The sequence below is a fragment of the Prionailurus bengalensis genome, chromosome D2 (genome assembly GCF_016509475.1).
Source record: "Prionailurus bengalensis isolate Pbe53 chromosome D2, Fcat_Pben_1.1_paternal_pri, whole genome shotgun sequence".
In the NCBI taxonomy this organism is placed as follows: Eukaryota; Metazoa; Chordata; class Mammalia; order Carnivora; family Felidae; genus Prionailurus; species Prionailurus bengalensis.
In genome coordinates, this window is record NC_057351.1 from 86472797 (window position 1) to 86491311 (window position 18515).

Consider the following 18515-nt stretch of genomic DNA (forward strand, 5'->3'; position numbering starts at 1 on the left):
GTGGGGCATTTCTCATTTGTGCCTCTGCCTGGCAGACATGAGTGGCTTTTACTTGGAGGCCTCACCTGAGGAGAGGGATTCCAGAATGAGACAGAAGAGGGTTGACTCAGGGGCTCATGTGCGGCTCAGCACAGAGTGAGAAATTGAGGTACGGGGACGAGCCAATGCAAATACCTCGTGGAGTTGGACCGTGATAGCCATCCTGTCTCCCCAGAGGGTCTTAAGCACCAAAGAGCTGGTGGTAGAAACCACTGCCCATAACACCCTTGACCTCACGTAAAACACCGCGCCCACAGACCCCCCACACAACATCGAGTCAGTCCACCACTGTTTCTCAGCCCCGCTCTGCTGACATTACCCGTGGACTTTGCCCTGTGCCCAGTGTCTTCGCCAGGCCCGTGCCAGCTGGTAATCCAGGGAGCGCTGTCTCACCCCCCGTGATTTCTAGAACAAGCTTCGGTCAGAGCACAGTTTTGACGTGAGCGGGGCTCCTGCTGCCTGGTACTCCTGTAATTTCCTTAAATCTCATTCGTCTCCATCTGGAACGCGAGAGTGAGCATATCGCTGTGGGTTATTGCAAGACCTGGACCGCAGTGTCCACAGCATGGTACACGCCAGACACGCTGCACCGTTGCGGTGTGGACTGACCTTTGGGAGTGCTTTTACAAAGCCGCAGGCCCTAATCGTAAGCGGCTGCTCGAGGACTAAATCCTCTGCTGCACGTGACACGCCCTGGTTTTGCTGCCCAGGCCGCCACCGGCCTTGCCCTCCCTCCCCGAGCACCCACCTCTTGGAGTGAATTCCTGGGTCGTCAGGGCTGCTGTGTGCCCTCCGCGCGGGCACACGCTCCCAGCTGGCAGTCCGGACCCTGATGGTGCCATGAGACTGTGTTACCTCTGTGCATAAAGGAAGAAGGAGCCTGCTTTTCAAGCTTAATAAAGAAGCATCATGACTGCTTATGCCCTTCGGAAAACAGAGACGTGAATAGAGATGTTATCGCCATGGCAACCAATCACTGAGGGAGGCGGCCGCTCGGCGCCGTGGCCTTCGAGGGGTTATGGGTACACGTGCTGGCGAAACAGCCATCACCGGAGTCGCCGGGAGCATGTCCACTGCTTCCACGGCCACATGCGGTCCTGGAGCGCGGGAGGGCCCAGTTTCCCCGGGTCTCGCCGGCCCGGGAGGGAGGATGGGCTCCTGGGGTGCAATCACCTGGCTGTTCCCTCAAGCCACTGTGGTTTTGGAGTCGGACACTTAGAAGCAGCTTGCCCTGAGACAGCGGGCCTGGGGGACTTGGAGCCCACGCTGCAGCCTCGCGTCGAGGTGCGCACACCCCTACCAGAGTGACCGCCAGCCCGTGTCCCCGAGACCGCCCGCGGCCAGCAGGGTAGCTGCCCACGCCTTGCCTGGCGGGACAGTTTGCTTTCTGTGCGCTTGTAAAGCTCCTGTCGTGACCCGTGAAGGGGCTCGGAGGACGGCCTCGGAGGCAGAGTTGGGAGTGGGGACAGCGTGGCCCGAGGGGGTGGCTGGTGCTTCCCTAGCACTCCCATGCACCCCACATCGCTCGCTTAGCGTAGTCTGGCAGGTGGGTCCCCTGAGCCACTTCATAGGGGAGGATGCTGGAGCTCAGAGAGGTTTGGGAACTTGCTCAAAGTCACTCAGCTAATAAGGTTTTGAAATCTGGATTTGAACCCAGGAAGCGTGGCTTCCAGGCCATTCTCGTGACTTTGCGCTCTGCTACCTGGGTAGGGAGGTGTGACCTACGACCTGTAACGGCCCCATCGAGGGGGTTCTTCTCCACCCACGATCGTGCTGTGCCCGACTGTGGGATTATATGTGCCCACGTGACCCAACCAGAGTCCCCACGGCACATGCCCTCTTCAGCCTTCCCTTCCTGCTCCTTCTGACGCCTGATGGAGACTTGATGGCGCTGGGCTGGCCCTTGGAGCCCTTGCTGAGGTGGTGGGGGCTGGGGTCATGTTTGGGCGCCTGCCTGTCAGAGATCGCGCCTCGGAGAGCAGCGTGGCGCACTTGTCTTTTAGGTTCCTTTTAATTATCTGCTTGGGATGGGTCCCTGACCAGACTCCGCTCCTGCTGCCTGTCCACGGAGCAGAGGCCCGCGGGCTGCTGAGTGCTAGGGCGCGAGGGCGGGGGCAGTGACCGTGGAGCCTGAGAAGCGCTGAGCGTGGGGACCCAGGAAGGAGAAAAGGGGCTTAAAACTCGGGAAGTACGTTTGGTCTGAGGGGTGTTTGTATCAAAAGCCCCGTGTGGTGGTGGCGTCCCTGTCCAGCCCGCGAGGCGTGCGAGGGGTCCTGGTGCTTTTCTTTCCCTCTTGTCTGCTGTTTAAACTACGTAAGGATCGGTTAGCGTGAGTTTTCTTTCAATTTGGTGTGTGTGGTTGCAAAAGCTAGTGTTTGTTCTGGAACTGCCTTGGCTAAGTCACGGCTCAAGACGTGCTTAGTTGACAGAACGTTCTCTTCTCTTCCCTGGAAGCAACTGCATCTTCAAAGAAACGCCCTCTGCGAGATTCCCGCAGACTTCTTCCAGTCGCTGCCAAACCTCGCGTGGCTGGACTTCCGCTACAACAGCATCAGAGCTCTTCCTTCTGGGATCGGGTCTCACAAGTGAGTTGCGCATTTCCAGACTTCAAGAACCATCACGTTTTCAGATGCCTGAGTGCCTGCTCTTTTGCCGCGTAGCTCGTACTCCTGGTTGAATTCTGGTTTCAGCTAGAAGCTTTTAACGCTATTTTTAAAGCCAGCTAGGAGATGCAACAAAGCACTTGACTGTAGTTATAATTTAGGGTAGGGGATGCTGGCAGCCACAGTGCCTTTGCTGGGCCATCCGTGAGGTTTTGGCAACACCTGGTTCCATCCCTGACTCTCCTCATGGGAAGCTGCCTGAAGGTCAGAAATAAGGCTGAGGAGCTACAGCCGGCCTCTGTGCTCCTGAGGCCTCGTGTATATCTTTTAGTTTCTGGTAAAGAACAAGAAATGCTTTCCGTTTGGAGAGTTGGAAACCCCACATTCCTGCGGCTCTGATTCCAGGGATTTCCTAGCACCCCCGCTTCTAGAACAAATGCCTCGCCTCCCTCCCTCCTCCTCACGTGGACTCTCCCCAGCAGCTAAGGGTCAGCTGGCACCAGCACTCCCCCAGGAGCCATGCTCTCTGGGAGCTCGGCCTACTGTCCTGACCCCGTCGCCTTTAGCACCCGCGTCTTTCCAGATCAGTGTTTCTCACCCTTTCGAAAGCCCGGTAACCCTTGTAGGCTGTCCTTTAATGCCAGCGCTTCCTGGGCAGAGGAGAGCACGTGCGTAGGCCCTGGGAGCGTGTGCCTGGTGGACGTGAGGGACGGCAGGGAGGCCAGAGAGGAACACAGGAGGCAGAAGGGGCAAGAAATGCCTTGAAAGAGGGTCAGCCCAGCTAGCAGGCCAGGGATGCAGTGTTGGATTTCATTTTGAAAGAGCTTGGGAATCACAGTGGGTTGGAATGGAGAGGGCTTCAGTTTGACTTGGCTTTGAGGTCACTCTGTAAGGGGGGGCGAGGGTGGTCGTGGAAGGCCAGTTAGGAGGCCATGCGGCCGTCCCCGCCAGAGGCGGCGGCCTGGGCCAGGCTGACAAGGCAGAGTGCCAGGTGGACTTGAGGGCCGGTGGGGGTTCAGGTTGGTTCAGGGCATGGGAGGAAGAGAGGTGTCCCAGGGCGACCCCCGGTTCTTATGTGAGTAATCACGTCCGCACACGGCCGTGGTGGCCCCTCCAGGCAGCAGAGCGGGAGGCTGTAAAGGCCCTTCACTTGCCTGGAGGGTGGCTCACTCTTGCTGAAGTGTTTTGTAAGAAGTGAGCGTTTTGTCCGTGTAACGGTAAGAGAACATGTGTGAATCTTTTGTGCCTTTTCAGGCCCCACAAGGAAGCAGCTGACTTCTGATGACGAGCTGGGGTCTCCAGCAGGGGGCAGTCAGAGCCAGGAGCCGTCTTCCTGGAGCTCTGGGGTCGTCGGGGTCTGTGGGTGGTGCCGCTGGACGCACAGAACCCTGTCCCTGGCTCCAGCCAGGGCGGTGTGACGGTGGCTGAGGGCCGCGCCCACCGCCCACCGCGTCCCTTCCAGCTGACGACCTCGTGAGTCTTCTGAGCTGGTGGTTAGGGCAGGTTGGGAAGGAAGGCTTTGTTCTTCCCAGGGTGACTCATCTTTTGTGTTGAGGATAATTTGGTGCTTTCTGTCCCTAGACTGTGGCATTAGCACAGTTGAGGAGAGGGTTTGCTCCTCAGAGTGTAAACAAACGAAAGCCTCTTCCCAAAGTGCTGCTCTTTCTTCTAAAATAAGCGTACAGTTCTCCAATTTTGGAATGTGTTGGTTTGCCAGTCAAAGCCAGCTGCTTAATATCGTTTAAGATATAATTTTGCATGTGATTTATAGCCCATTATATCATTAAAATTAGATCAGCTTGCCGAAGAGCTGAAACATATTAATCAGAAGTGTTAAGTAATTACGGGCTTATTAAAAACCTTAAACTTTCCAAAAGGCCTAATGAAAGCAATGCCAGTACTAACGTTCTCCCCGCTCATTGTCCTGGATGTGTAAGCTTTGCTAGCAGAGAGAGAGAAATTTGTACGTCAGCATACGCGCCTCCCCAGGCAAGCCACTGCGGTGTATGCGTTCCGTGGAGAATCTGTGGAACGGCCCGTGGACTGACAGTGCCTAGGGGTCAACGTTTACAAATTTATTATTTAACGTGTGCACGAGAATATTCAAACCTGTCATTGCATAAGGCGGGAAGACGCTTCCTTGGTGAGTGGTTGGTTCCCGCGGTCTGCGCCCCTGTGAGCAGGCAGGTGGCGGGGACGTCCAGGGCACCGGCCGCCTGCTCACGGGGGCGCAGACGCGGGGTCTGGCCGTCAGGTGGGGAGCAGGCACTGCCCCGTTCTCGGGCCGTTTCTGTACCCCACGACTGGGGCTAAACCAACCCCCGGTGGTTGAAGTGATGGCATTGACATGACTCACTCTGCATACGCTGAGAAAAGTTTGACCGATAACGTCTGTTCCTTTCAGACCTCACGTAAGTAAGGAAAACCAAGGGAGTAAATGGAAAGAAAGTCGTCTCACCCCTTGGCGATCTGATTTTCCTTTGGGGTTGCTGGTCCGGAACTTAAACTTCGTTGGGCCGGAACGGGAGAACTCTCACTTGTGTGTCTGTGACGTTGCCTTTCCGCTTTCAAATCTTGGGGACCCTGACCAGTCGTGATGCTGGATTTTAATGGTTTCACCCTCCAAGGGGAGATAAGGCTTGAGATGGCCTCCCTCCACCCGCCGCACGGATTCACACGCGGGGTCTGTAGGTGCGTTCGGCTGCTGGCCTCCTCTCTGGCGGGAGGGCCGAAGTCACGGACGCAGGGTGGACGGCTCTCCAGCCCCGCGGTCACCCGGCTGCTTTCCTGGGGCCACTGAGGGCTCGGCGACTCCCGGGCCCGCGATAGAGGAGGAGGCGGGTGGGGGCTTTTCTCCAGGCGGTTGTGAGGGCGACCCCGTCGTGGCCGGCGGCCATCCCCGCACGGTCAGCAGCCCCGTGTGCCCGGGACTCCGGCCGGCCGGCCGTGTGCTGCAGCGAAGGTGTGGAGATTGAATACTACGGCCGACTTGACGGTTCTCCAGACGTCTCTCGGCGAAGCCCGGGGTGACACGGATACAGGGGGGAGGGGTCCCTCCCTCTTCCCGGGTGCCCGTCCCCGAGCCTGGAAACATGAGCCGGGGTGTCTGTGGTCTTTTTATGCCAGATTTCAGCTGCTGGTCCCTAAAAAGTGAAGGAGAGAAAGAAATTGATCCCTAGTGTATGATGAGTCTTCAGAATTCCACGGGAGGGGCGCCGGGGTCAGTCAGCAGAGCGCCTGACCCGTGATTTCAGCTCAGGTCATGGTCTCACAGTTCGTGGTTTGGGCCCCACATTGGGCTCTGCGCTGACAGATTCTCTGTCTCCCTCTCTTAAAATAAATAAACCTTAAAAAAAAAAAAAAAGAATGACGTGTGTAAAACAAAAGAAGCACAGTATGGTAAAAGGGGGAAGATAGAATTTAAGGTGAAATACTCCTTTTTCCCTATCATTCAATCAGTAACTTTTTAGTGTTGCTAAAAAGTGTTACTTTCTCGTGCTCCTTCTCTCCTCTCTCTCCGCGGCTAGTTGGTGAGAGATTTTGCAGGGGTGTTAGGTGTTCCACGAAGGAAGGGGTCTGGAGCCCGGTGCAGGGAGAAATGCCCCGATGCCACGCTTCCTCGTCTGAGACGACGGATTCTCCCTCCCCAGCCGGACAGCGTGCCGCGCCGCAGCGGGCTCCCGGCGCTTCGAGCGGGGGGACTTGCTGGCGGAGCGCCTTAGGGTGCGAGGCGTCCTCACAGCACGCCTCAGGAGACGCGGGCAGGAGTCCCGTCCCCCTGCAGGGCGGCGGTGCCCTCGGTTCCGCGGCTGTCACCGCTCGGGGAGGGTCCCGCTGGCACTCGTGGGTAGAGACAAGGAGGCAGCTGGACGCCCCACAGGACGGGCCGCCTGACGGAGAGTCGCCTGGCCCCAAATGTCAGTTTGCTGACGGGGGAGCCTGGCCCATGCTGAGACGGGGGCCACACGCGGGGCACGCCATAAACGAGTGTGCCCACGCTGAAGCCGACTCCAGGGAGAGGAGGTAGAGGAGGAAATTTGACGGTGTCTTTTAGGGACGGTCATTTGATTTTCTGCTTTTTAAACTATGTATTTTTTGTTTTATTTTAAAGGCACTTGAAAACTTTGCTTTTAGAAAGAAATCCTATCAAAATGTTACCTGTGGAGCTGGGTAAGTATTCGAGCAATACCGTAAAAGCTGGCTGTGAAATGCTGCCTTTTTGAGTTAGTGGAACCCGTAGTGGACGTATCAGGCGAGTCGCGGGCTGGCTCCTATTTACAGTTGCTTCCACTGTGTCCCTCGGGGCCCCAGACCCTGCCGCTCCCAAGAGCTGTTATGCGGGGACCTGCATTCTTCGCAGGAAGTGTGACGTGTAAACACGGGGGGGGGGGGGGGGGGGGGGGGGGGGAGAAAGAAGAAGGCTGCGGCGCTTTGTAGCCAGCGCACAGCTCAGGAAAGCTGGCGTCACAGCTGCAACTCCCGGGGCCCGGTCCGGTCTGGTCCCCGCTGCCCCCTGTCCCTCCCCGGGGGGCCCGCGGGTCCGGACTCGCCCTCCCCTCGCTTTCCTGGAGGGCTCTGCCACTGACGGCTCTCGGACGATGTCTGTTTCAAGGACCCTCCATTTGTGTTTTTTGTTTTTTGTTTTTTGTTTTTAATAGGAACTTTATTGTCACATCGGTTTCCAGGCAACACCCGGTGCTCCTCCCAACAGGGGCCCTCCTCACTGCCCATCCCCCACCCAGGACCCTCCTTTTGAACCGTCTCTAAGTTGAATCCTCCCGATGAGCTGTCCTGGCGACTTGCAGTTTGGGCTCAGCACTGCGGTCTTGGGGTGGATCTGCAGGGACACATATGAGGGCGGTGCCTTCACTTTTGTTCACTTTCCTTGCTGTGAATGACGAGGAGGAGGAAGCAGAAGACGATGTTCTCCTTTCCGCATCTGTTTCGTTTCGTCTCATATTTCTGCTCTTTACTGCCTTTGTTTCTTTAGGTTTAACTTGCTGTTCTTTCTCTAACCTGTTGAGTTGGAGACTTAGATCACTGGTTTTCAGCCTTTCTTTTCCAACCTATGCTGTGACAACTGTGATTTCCCCCAAGTGCTGCCGTGGCTGCTCCCACGAGCCCCAAAACGTGGCCTCTCCGGGTGTTTTCCGACGTGAACCTTGTCAGGTGCTTACTGGCCGTTCAGGACGGACTAGTGTGGCCGCTGCCACCTTCTTCTGTCTACTCGTTACGTGACGTGTTTTTCCACTCTCTTGCTTCGAGCCTCTCCGTTGCACGGCTGGTAGGCCGTATGTAGCGGGGTCTTGCTCTTCCGTCCAGTCAGACTGTCTCTGCCTTTTAATGGAAGTGGTTAGACTGGTTCATTTAATAAAATCCTTGACGTGGATGGATTTAGGGCTGTCGCTTTACTCTTTGCTGTTTGTCTCCATGCTTCTTTTCTGTTCCAATATCTGCATGTGGGTTGGGTATTACGTAGACTTCTAGTCTAACTTTTATATTGACTTTTTAGTTATTCTTCTTAACATGCCTTTACCGTCTCACGGTTGCTGTCGGGGTTACACCACGCATGCTTCGAGCTAGCGCCGTCCTGTGTCACCACCTGATGTCACCACCTGATAGCCGTACCGGCCTGCTCTCTCCGGTCCTCCTCATGCTCAGCCTGTCCTAGAGATGAGGTCTACCTATGTTATAAACCTGCAACACAGACTGACAGTTTTGGCTTTCAGCAGTCACGTATTTTTAGAGAAACTAAGAGAAAAAAGTATTTTATATTTGCTTCATGTGTAGCATTCCAGGTAGACATCTCTTCACTCTTTCCTGAAGATACAGCTCGTATCCTTTTCCTTCAGCCTGAAGAACTTCTCTTCAGATTTCTTAAAATCAGTCTGTTGGCAGACTTTTAGTTGTTATGTTTCTGGAAATGTCTTCATTTTGCCTTAGTCCTTTTTTGATGTAAATAATTTTTTTAAGTTTATTTATTTTGAGAGAGAGGGAGCATGGGAGAGTGGCACACAGAGGGAAAGATAGAGAATCCCAAGCAGGCTCCGCACCGTCAGCACAGAGCCCAACGCGGGGCTCGAACCCATAAACCGTGAGATCATGACCTGAGCCAAAATCAAGAGTCAGTTAACAGACTGAGCCACCCAGGCACCCCTTGCCTTGATTCTCAAAGGATATTGTTGATTAAAAATAGGGGTTGAGGGGCGCCTGGGTGGCGCAGTCGGTTAAGCGTCCAACTTCAGCCAGGTCACGATCTCGCGGTCTGTGAGTTCGAGCCTCGCGTCGGGCTCTGTGCTGACGGCTCAGAGCCTGGAGCCTGTTTCCGATTCTGTGTCTCCCTCTCTCTCTGCCCCTCCCCCATTCATGCTCTGTCTCTCTCTGTCTCAAAAATAAATAAACGTTAAAAAAAAAAATTAAAAAAAATAAATAAATAAAAATAAAAATAGGGGTTGAATTTGTTTCATCCAGGACTTAAAAGAAGTTCCACTGCCCTCAGGCCTCTGAGGTCACTCACTCTTCGTCCTCCTTTATGAACTGTGTTCATTGGCCTTGGTTACTTTCAAGATTTCTCTGTATCTTTGCTTTTCAGTGCTTTGACTCTGAGGTCCTTAGCTGTGGTTTTCTTTATATTTTTCCTATTAGGTGTTTGTTGAACTTATCCAGTTTTGAAATTCACATCTTTTTGCCAAATTTGAGAAAGATTTTGGTCATTAACTCTTCAAATATTTTTCTGTTCCTGTCTCTATTTATTTGTCCAACCTTTTGTTATTGTCCTACAGATTACTGACCTTCTGTACATTTTAAAAAGGTAATTTTTCTGCTCTTCAGAGGAGATAGATAAGTATCTTCAAGTTCATGCATCTTTTTCTGTCATTTCTAATTGGCTGTGAAAACCATCTAGTAATTTTTTTTCAGATACTGTGTTTTCAGTCCTTGGATTTTCATATTAAAAAAATAGTTTCTATTTTTCTGTGCAGAGTTCTTTTTTTTCATTTAGTATAAACAAATTTTTCCTTTAATAATTTTTTGGATTATATCTTGGACGTTGTGGTAGATGCACTGTGGAGATTCTGGGTTCTGTTATCTTCCTCTTTAGAGTACTGGTTTTTAAAAATAGGTAAGTTGAGGGGCACCTGCGTGGCTCAGTCAGTTAAGTGTCCAACTCTTGGTTTCGGATCAGGTCATGATCTCACGGTTTCATGAGTTCGAGCCCCACATGGGGCTCCAAGCTGACGGTGCGGAGCCTGCTTGGGATTCTCTGTCTCCCTCTCTCTGCCCCTCCCCCACTTGCACTGTCTCTGCCTCTCTCAAAATAAATAAATAAACTTAAAAAAAAATTTTTTTAAATAGCTAAGTTGAGAGAACCCGGACTCCCAACTGTCTCTCTGGCATCGGGCAGCAGGTGCAGCCGTGCTGTGTGCGGGAAGTTCAGGACCGTGCCAGGGATTTGCACGTGGGCCGTCTGCACAGCGATGTAGGGCCCCCCTTGGCGGTCCTCTTCTGTCCGGGGTGCACCCCTTCGCTTTCTGGCTGGTGCAGTAGCTCTGTGGTCTGTCCTCTGGCGCTACAAGGTCACATAGGTTTCTGTCTGTTACAGCTGCCCCGCGTGGGGCCCTCTGGGGCCTTCCGTCAGGCAGAAAGCCATACAGATGGTACAGGCGTTTGTGTCTTTCTCTTCTGGAAGCTGTCATTCCCCCTCTAGTTTCTGCCTGCTTTTCATTTCTGGCTTGCCCACGGGTGGTGTATATTCTGCCCAGTTTCTGCAGACTGGTTATCTGCAGGGAGTTGATCAGATTGGAGCTACGCCAACATTGCGGGAAGCAGAGTTTTCACTGTACTGTTTGTAGCATCACTTAGTGGTTCTCTAGACACTATGCCGTCCATCCTTGACCGATGACCGTCGGCTGAAGTCAGACTTTCACCACTTTTAGTTCCATTGCCTCCTTCCTGCCTTTTGTGCTGTTTTTTCATAGATTTTGCTTTTACGTCTTGTTATAAATCCCACAAACGCATCTTAAACTGTCAGTATTTATTTATATTTTCTTACATGTTTAACCTTCGTTTCTCAAGTTGCCTGCTTTCACCCGGGATGACCGTCGTGGCCTGAAGATCTCCCTTTAGTATTATCATTTCCTCTTTGGTAATGAATTCTTCAAGTTTGGTTTTCTAAAAAGTCATCTTTATTTGCCATCCTATTTGGAGGCTGTCTGGCTGAGTAGAGAACCCAGGTTTCAGAGATGTGTTCGCTACTTTGAAAATGTCTTTATTGTCTTCTGGCTTCTAACTTCTGCTGAAAAGCCAGCTGTCAGTCTTACTGTTTTTCCTTTAAAACCGATGAATCTTTCTTCGTCTGGCTGCTTAAAACTCCTCTCTTTGTGTTTAATTTTCAGCAGTTTACCTGCGGTGTGCCTGGGCGCATCTCTCTTTGCATCCACTTTATTTGGGCTTCACCGAGCTTCTGGAACCTTTAGCGGGGTCTTTAATCAGAGCTGGGCAACCCCTGGCTGTTGACATTCTTTCTGCAGACCTTGCTTCCTTCACATCCTTTCTTCCCTCCTCCTGGGCCGCCCTTCGGGGGGCGCCGACATCTCCACTCTGTCCTGCGGGCCTCGAGTCTGCCCTTCTTTTCCCGTCCCCTCTCGTCTCTGCTCCAGGTCCTGCTACCTTGTGTTCGCTGGCCTTGCGGCTCACGGGTTCTGTCCCCTGCTGCTGTACTCTCTCCCTCCGTCCAGGGGCGGTCAGCCGGACTTGAAACTGTGCGAACGGCGGGGGAGACATGCGGAGTCCCTGAGCCGGGTCACCGACTGCCGCCGGGCAGCTCGGGCGATCCGACAGCTGCCTCTCGCCCGTGTTCCTGCAGGGCCGTCTGGGTGGGCTCAGGGCGCTTGACCCACAGGCGTCTTTTGTCAGCACGCTAGCGTGCCGTTCACTGGGCTCTGGCCTCCACTGTTTGACCCGGAAGTTACTCCTGTGCCCGTGTGTGGGATGGTTTGTTGCTCCTTTGTGCTTTTCAAGCTCGTTTCTCTGCGTCTTCGGTGACTCTGATGTTTCCAGGCGTGACTGTCTTTGGCGGTCACCTACTTGGGGTGAACTTCTGGACACTACCCTGGCGTCTGTCAGCGAGCGGGGGGCACGTGCGCCGTGGTTTCCTCAGAGAGCGTGCCGGGCCCCGCTCGGGTCCTCCGTGGCTCTCGTTCCGGGCGTGTGCACCAGCGTACGTGAGGCCGTCCCGCGGGCCTCCGGAGTTCTCCCCATCTCATGGCGTTTCTCTCCCATCATCAGGCTCACTTGTGTCCTCCGCCATCTCGTGTCTGCTGCCGGGTCCCTCTAGAGAACTTTCCGCCCCGGTCTTTGCAATTTCAACTCGAGAACTGCTAGCTGGTTCTTTTTTTTATAATTTCTGGTTCTGTCGACATTTCATCCCTGTTGAGTCATTTTACCATATTTTTCTGTAATTATTTAAACATGGTTTCCTTCGTGGCTCTGAACGCATTTGTGACTGCTTGGAATTTTTTGTTCGCTAAATCCAACATCTGAGCTGCTTGGGGACAGTTTCTAGCGACGCTTGTTTCCTGAGTATGGGTCACGTTGTCCTCCCTGAGGTTTTGTTGCGTTTCAGATGATACAGCAATTTCGTATTCTGGTTTTTGCCTCAGGGCTGTTACCGTCTCTTCTATTCGCTCTATTTCATTTATTTCCTTTTGTGACTCGCCTGGTCCTCACCTGTGCGATCTGCCTCCGCTGCAGAGTTGTTTGGTTTTTTTTTGCAGCAAAGCTCAGACATCTGTCGTATCATTTTACCCCAAATTCCCAATAGGATTTTTAATCTTTCCTCCTTGTTTCATTCCGTGGAGGAGTGTGTGAAGGTGTGGTTTCCTCTCTCACAGGGAACGTGACCACACTGAGAGCCTTGAACCTGAGACACTGCCCCCTGGAGTTCCCCGCCCCCCTCGTCGTGCAGAAGGGACTGGGTGCCATCCTGGCCTTCCTGCAGGCCTGCGCCATGCAGCGGCCTCCTCCCCGAGGGTCGGCTTCTCCAGGTTGGTGGGACCGTCACTGCACCAAACTGCATTAGAACTGAAGTCGCTGCTTGTTAAAACCAGGACCCGGGGAGTCTGTCTCCTCAGTGGCGTCACGGGGAGCACGCTGGGCCTCGCGTGGCCTCTGCTGGACTCACACTGCGATCGGGGGTCCGTGCCGGCCGGTCGGAGCTGTGTCTTTCCTCGGTTCTGTGTTCGTGGGTCTGCGCTCTCCGCGCCCCTTGTAGAGCCCGTCTAGGGTGGGATCTGGTAAAAGTTCACTGGGTAAATTGAATGAAACTCCTCACCAGCAAGCCTCACCAGGCACCTGCTTCAGGAAATTCCCTCGGCCCCTCCGACAACTATTTCACAACAGGAGCAGTGACACGCCCTTACTCGTGGGCAGGGGGCCGTGGCCTTGCCACTTTTTGGGCGCACGCTCACTCAACATTTGATCCTGTGTTTTCAACGTGCGGACCATCCAGCCAGGCGTTCTCACGTGCTCACGAGATAATCTAACTGGGAAGGAGCACTGTGGTTCCACTCAGACAAAGTAGACGTAGAAGAGAATTGTAATTGAATGCTCACGAAAAACGTGAGTGCTCTGAAAATTTACTTCAGAGCATCGAAATCTTTACTGCTTAAACACAGCTCCTAGATTAAGAAAACGCCTAGACTTGAAGCAGCCATGATAGTTACACATGTGATAAAGTCGGAGTGTGTGAATTACTAAGTCCGTCTCAGTAAACATAAGGAATGGCCAAAGTAATTAGGAAGTGCTGATCTTTTTCCCAAATCCAAACAAATGACCCCAGAATGTGTCATTGTAAACACCGATTGTATTTACAAAGTGTCTTAGTTTGTGTCCCCCAACAGCAGTTCCTGAGTCAGGATTCAAGGGCCAGTAACTGATTCGAGAGATGATCCAGGAGGCAGCACGGAGGCTGAAGCGGGGGACGTGGGGAAGGGGAGGAGGCCAACAGAGGTGGGAAGCCCCCACTGGGCCTCAGCAGTCACAGCCCCTCGGGTGCTGCCCCCACGGACCGGGTCAGGACCTGGGTCTCACAAGGCCTCAGCAGTCACAGGGTTCCCGCTCGGACACAGGCCCGGGGGTTACTGCACAGCAGAGTGGGGGAGTAGGGCACACGGGCTCCAGACCAGCAATGCCTCGCCGAATGGAGGGGCGCAGTCCCCAGCCCTGCACGCTGGCCCTCGTGGGCTGGAGGAAACAGCCAGGCGCAGATGTGCGGGTGCTGGTAGGAAGGGAGTCTGGCAAACCCTGGGATGGCGAGGGCCCAGGGCACGAGGAGGGCGCCCACAGCTCCGTGCCTCTGCCTCGTCTACTGCCTCCCTGCTGCTGCAAACCGCGAACACCCTTGTTTCCCAAAGAACATACTGGCTTCGTCTCTTAATGACGGATCAGAATCCAGGGTCATTTCTCAGAAGGGATGGCCAGATGCCAAGTGTCTGTATTCCGAGTTTGAACCTAAAGCCAAAAAGTAGTCTGTGTCAGCTCGACCTGTGACCCCACTCTGCCTCGGTGGGGGCGGGGGCAGGAGGTGGGGGCTGCTCGTCCACAAGGGGACAGTGGAGCGTAATCCTAAAGGCAAGAGTGTTCCTGGCGAGCTTCCTTTCAAGTAACTTACCCGGAGAGGACAGTGTTTAGGGTCAACAGCGATCTTGCCAAGCATACGCAGTAGGCACCTGGGCCAAGAATTAATTAGAAATAAAGCTATTACAAGATCTGGGCTGGGGGAACAGAAAAGTGTGCTTTATCTGTATAAATAGACGTGGAGTGGAAGGGCCGGAGGGTGGAGGGAGCCGGTCACCAGGGTCGTGCGGCTCCGGGGGGCCGTGTAGAGGTGCAGCCGGCCAACAGCACTGTGTCTACCGGTGACTTGACCAGCTGCCGTGACGCACCCAACGGAGCCCCCACCTCCCCCGTTGTGTTTGTCTGCAGAGCGTGTGGCCGACAAAGACGCTGTTAATTCTCAGGATCGGAGGGGGAGGTTAAAAGAAAAGGCAGACTTTCTCCCTCCTGTTGAAAAGCTAGACCCGAGTGAGCTGGGCAAGTCCACTGCTTCCCCAGAAGACTGGCCGGGCGAGGAGGAAATCAGGCGCTTTTGGAGGCTGAGACAGGAGATTGTCGAGAAGGAGCGGGAGGAAGTGCTTGCAAAGCAGCTCTTACCGGCAGAGTTACCTGCAAACCTCAAGGCGGCTCTGAACACGAAGGAGAAAGAACATTCCGGCTCCAGACACGCTCTCAGGTAAAATTTAAAAGCCGCGGTGTATTTTCTTGATCTTGCCAACATTGTAATACCATTTTTCGTGATCTTTTAAAACGTCAGGTAGATGTCTGTGCCTTGTCGGCATTTGTCATGTGGTGGATGCTTGCCTGGTTTGGGGTTACAGTTACCCAGAAACTCAGACCCTGTGCGTGTGCGTGTGCGTGTGCACGCACGCGTGTGGATGGAGGGACAAAGAAAGAGAACATTTCCTGGTGAATATAGCTCATACACTCACACGAGGGGGCAGTACCATTCCAGGGGGACAGAAATCGGCCCCTGGGGAGCACAGAATCCTAGCGGTTACTGTGGTTTGTGGTGCTGCGCGGCACAGCCCCCACGGACGGCGGGGACGCGTGTCCAGTGGTCCGCGGTGTCTGTGGCCCCGCTCCGTGGGGGGGCCGTTAGGAAAAGTAAGTCTGAAAGGCTGGGGTCCTGCCGATGGAAAACTTCCTTCCCCGTGAAAGGTGTTCAGGGGCTCATTGTGCCATTCTTTCTCCTGTGCTGAGGTTTGAAAACTCTCGGGAGGAAACCAAAGTGTTGTTGACCGATTCCAACCTGGGAGGCGCTGGAGGTGGGCAGTGTGGGTGTCCAGCTGCAGCCAGCTCCGCACTGAGTCCCCGGGGCCTGACCCCCACCCTCGCCCTCCCTCAGTTCCCCCGTCTCCTTATGAACAAGGGGGAGGCCGTCCTCTCTGCCACTGCACTTGTCTTTCCGGTTCCCAGCCACCCAGAGCCTTCCGAGGCAGGAGCCCCCGGTTGCCGGGCCCTGGGGGCGGCCAGGCCTCGGGCTTCCGTGGGCTTCCGTGGGCTTCCGTGGGCGCCCGTGGGCGTTCACCGTCGGCCCCCACGGGCCTTGCTCGGGCGTGTTGCGTGTTTGTGTTCTAGCGCGTGCCGTCCGCGGGGGAGCGTTCACCGCGGGGTCTCTGACGGTAGAAGGAAGATGGCCTCCCTCAGGAGCATCCTGCCGGCCCTGGCGCCGCGGCAGCGAGCGGGGCTTCCCGCCAGGAGAGCGGAGGACAGCGGGGCCTTGGCCCCCAGGGAGCAGCGCGTAAGGTGAGTGATCTGGCGGGGCCTGCCTCTCTCCGGGGAAGGCTCTGCTCTTGCCTCTTCTGGGGTGCTCTGCCGGCTGGCTCCCTCGGGCGGGCGGCTGTGGGCACAGGCCTCGGGGGGGGGGGGGGGGGGGGTCGTTGCTCTGCGTCGGCTCCACCCAGCGTCTTCCCAGATTCCTTGTTCTTTCTTAATCCCCTCCTGCCCTCTTCCCGATCACCTGGCTCCCGGGGCTCTTCTAAGGAAGGTTGTGCATTGAAGCCTTGCTCCCCGGAGCCTGGGGGGCTCAGTCAGTTGAGCGTCGACTCTCGGTTTTGGCTCAGGTCATGATACGGGGTCGTGGATCGAGCCCCAGCCCGGTCAGGCTCTGTGCCCAGCCTAGAGCCTGCCTGAGGCCCTCCCCCTCCCCCTGCCCCTCCCCCACTCACACACGGGCCCGCTTTCGCTCGCTCTCTCTAGCTCTAAAGAATAAAGTTGACAATTAAAAAAAGGATGCAGTCGGGGCGCCCGGGTGTCTCAGTCGGTTGAGCGTCCGACTTCGGCTCAGGTCATGATCTCCCAGTTCGTGGGTTCGAGCCCCGCATCGGGCTCTGTGCTGACCCCTTGCTCAGAGCCTGGAGCCTGCTTTGGATTCTGTGTCTCCTTCTCTCTCTGCCCCTCCCCCGCTCACGCTTTGTCTCACTCTGTTTCTCAAAAATAAATAAATGTAAAAAAAAAAAAAACAAAAGAAGCACCCACCGATACAGTTCCCTCTTGCCCCTGCCTGGGTGGCTGTGTGCTGCCTGCAGCTGCGGTCAGCCTCGCGGGGGACGGGGCCGGGGCCTGTCCTCACCGGCTCCTCTGTCCTCCAGCTCCGCCGGCCGCCCGTCTCCACTGCGCTCTGGGCCCCAGGAGGCCGTCCAGCATGGACTGCGTCCACGGCACCCCAGTGCCCCTCACCTCCTGGCTGGGTTTGGCCAATGGGGGGCCTCAGCAGGAGATCGGAGAGGAGGCAGAGAGGGAGGGCAGGGTCCTGCTTCCCCCTGCACCTCCCTGTAAGTGCCGCCTGGGTCCTGGCAGCCTCTCCGTCCCTCCTCCCCGGGGCTTGGGGTCACAGGGCTCCTGCTCTGTCCCTGGGGCCGCCTGCCACACCCCGTGTGAATAGACCCTCCTCAGTCTCCCCGCACGAGTGCGTTTACTCTGGGGACTCTGATGGGACAGACTGCCTGGGAAGAGTGTGGCGGGGGTGCGCCCGTGTCCTCCCCGCGCCGGACATGCTGACGGGCCCCGACCCTTCCTGTGGAAGGAGGGAGGTGTCCGGCCCTCAGAACTGGTCAGGACTCGCCATGTTCCACCCCCCGCGCTGTCGTCCTGATGACGGATGTGCGGCTGATGCCTGGGGTCCCGGCTCCAGGGCACGTTCACACTGGTCGTCAGCCACATGCCAGGCAGGCCCCCGGCTGGAGCTCAGGCCGCCCCCCGGGTCCCCCAGAGAGTCCTCCGGCTGGAGTCCTGGATCTGCTGCTTCACCACCAGCTCCAGGTGTGGGCGGGCCAAGCACAGGTGGCTTTGCAGGGCGGTTCTGCCGGCCCTTCTGGAGCAAACGCACTGGCATGACCGTGACCCCTGGGGTGCCTCTCACGGTGCTGCAGCAGGGTCCCCCTCCCCACCTCCCTCCAGGCTCCTTTCTTTATGGTGCTTTGTGAGACCCGCCCAACCCGCCCTTCTGGACCCCCTCATCCCTCGCTCTGCCCTGTGTCAGTGCGAGTCCTACGATCTGGACAGCGTGCAGGGAGGTGGCACTCGGGGTGGCTGTGGTCACCGTGGCGTGTGGCCGGGAGGATGTGCGCTTCCTGCCACGAGGTTGGGCTCGAGCGGCGCCCAGGATGCTGCACAGCTCTGTGGGAGGAGATTCTTGAATACCAAGGGCAAGCGAGCACTGTCTTCTTGGTTTCTCTGCCTCGGGCCTGCGCTGGCGTTCTGTGGTCCCTTGGTGACAGCGTGCAGAGTCCCGTCCTGTGGCGTGGACTCAGCACAGCCCCGTGGACCCCCGTCACGCCACCTGGTTATCTGCGCACATGCAAGCCCTCGGAGCGTCCCCCTGTGCCTCTCCGGGAGTGGGTAAGGGGTAGCGGACGCTCGGGTGGAGCCCCTGTCGAGGGGCACGGCAGGGGCCAGGTCGTGGAAGGTCACGGCTCCATTTGAGGAGAGGAGTGGTGGAGCCTGGCTCAGCTGGGGGAGGGGGCTCAGGAACCTCCTGGGAGCGGCGGAGGCAGGAAGCAGCCTCGCAGGGGCGTGGGGCTGGGGAGAGAGCTTCCAGACTCCAGAATGCGAGCTGGGTGGAGCCTAGGGCCAGGTGAGGATTTGCTGGGACCCCACCCCATCCACGGCCAAAGCAGGGGCTGGTCTTTCCGTTTAGTTCAGAAATTCCACACGCATCCGGTGCGGCAGCCCCACCTCCGCGGGGCAGGCAGTGAGTCCAGTGGATACCGTTGGAAGGTCACCGTGCAGGGGCAGCGAGGTCACCGCGCAGGGCCA

General features: G+C 55.9%; 1 protein-coding gene across 8 annotated transcripts in view; it reads left to right on the forward strand.

The window, feature by feature from the left end:
* Nucleotides 1–18515, forward strand: part of LRRC27 (leucine rich repeat containing 27) — a 37140-nt gene that overhangs the window by 2344 nt on the left and 16281 nt on the right. For 6 of the 8 annotated variants that reach the window (XM_043597928.1, XM_043597931.1, XM_043597926.1 and 3 more), the window contains 5 exons: nucleotides 2494–2624; nucleotides 6754–6812; nucleotides 12533–12685; nucleotides 14625–14931; nucleotides 15837–16004. In XM_043597928.1, coding sequence (XP_043453863.1) covers nucleotides 2494–2624; nucleotides 6754–6812; nucleotides 12533–12685; nucleotides 14625–14931; nucleotides 15837–16004 — 818 coding nt within the window. Of the gene's footprint in view, nucleotides 1–2; nucleotides 1586–2493; nucleotides 2625–6753; nucleotides 6813–7300; nucleotides 8407–12532; nucleotides 12686–14624; nucleotides 14932–15836; nucleotides 16005–18515 lie in introns of those variants that run through there. The other 2 variants (XM_043597932.1, XM_043597934.1) reach the window with 2 other exon arrangements.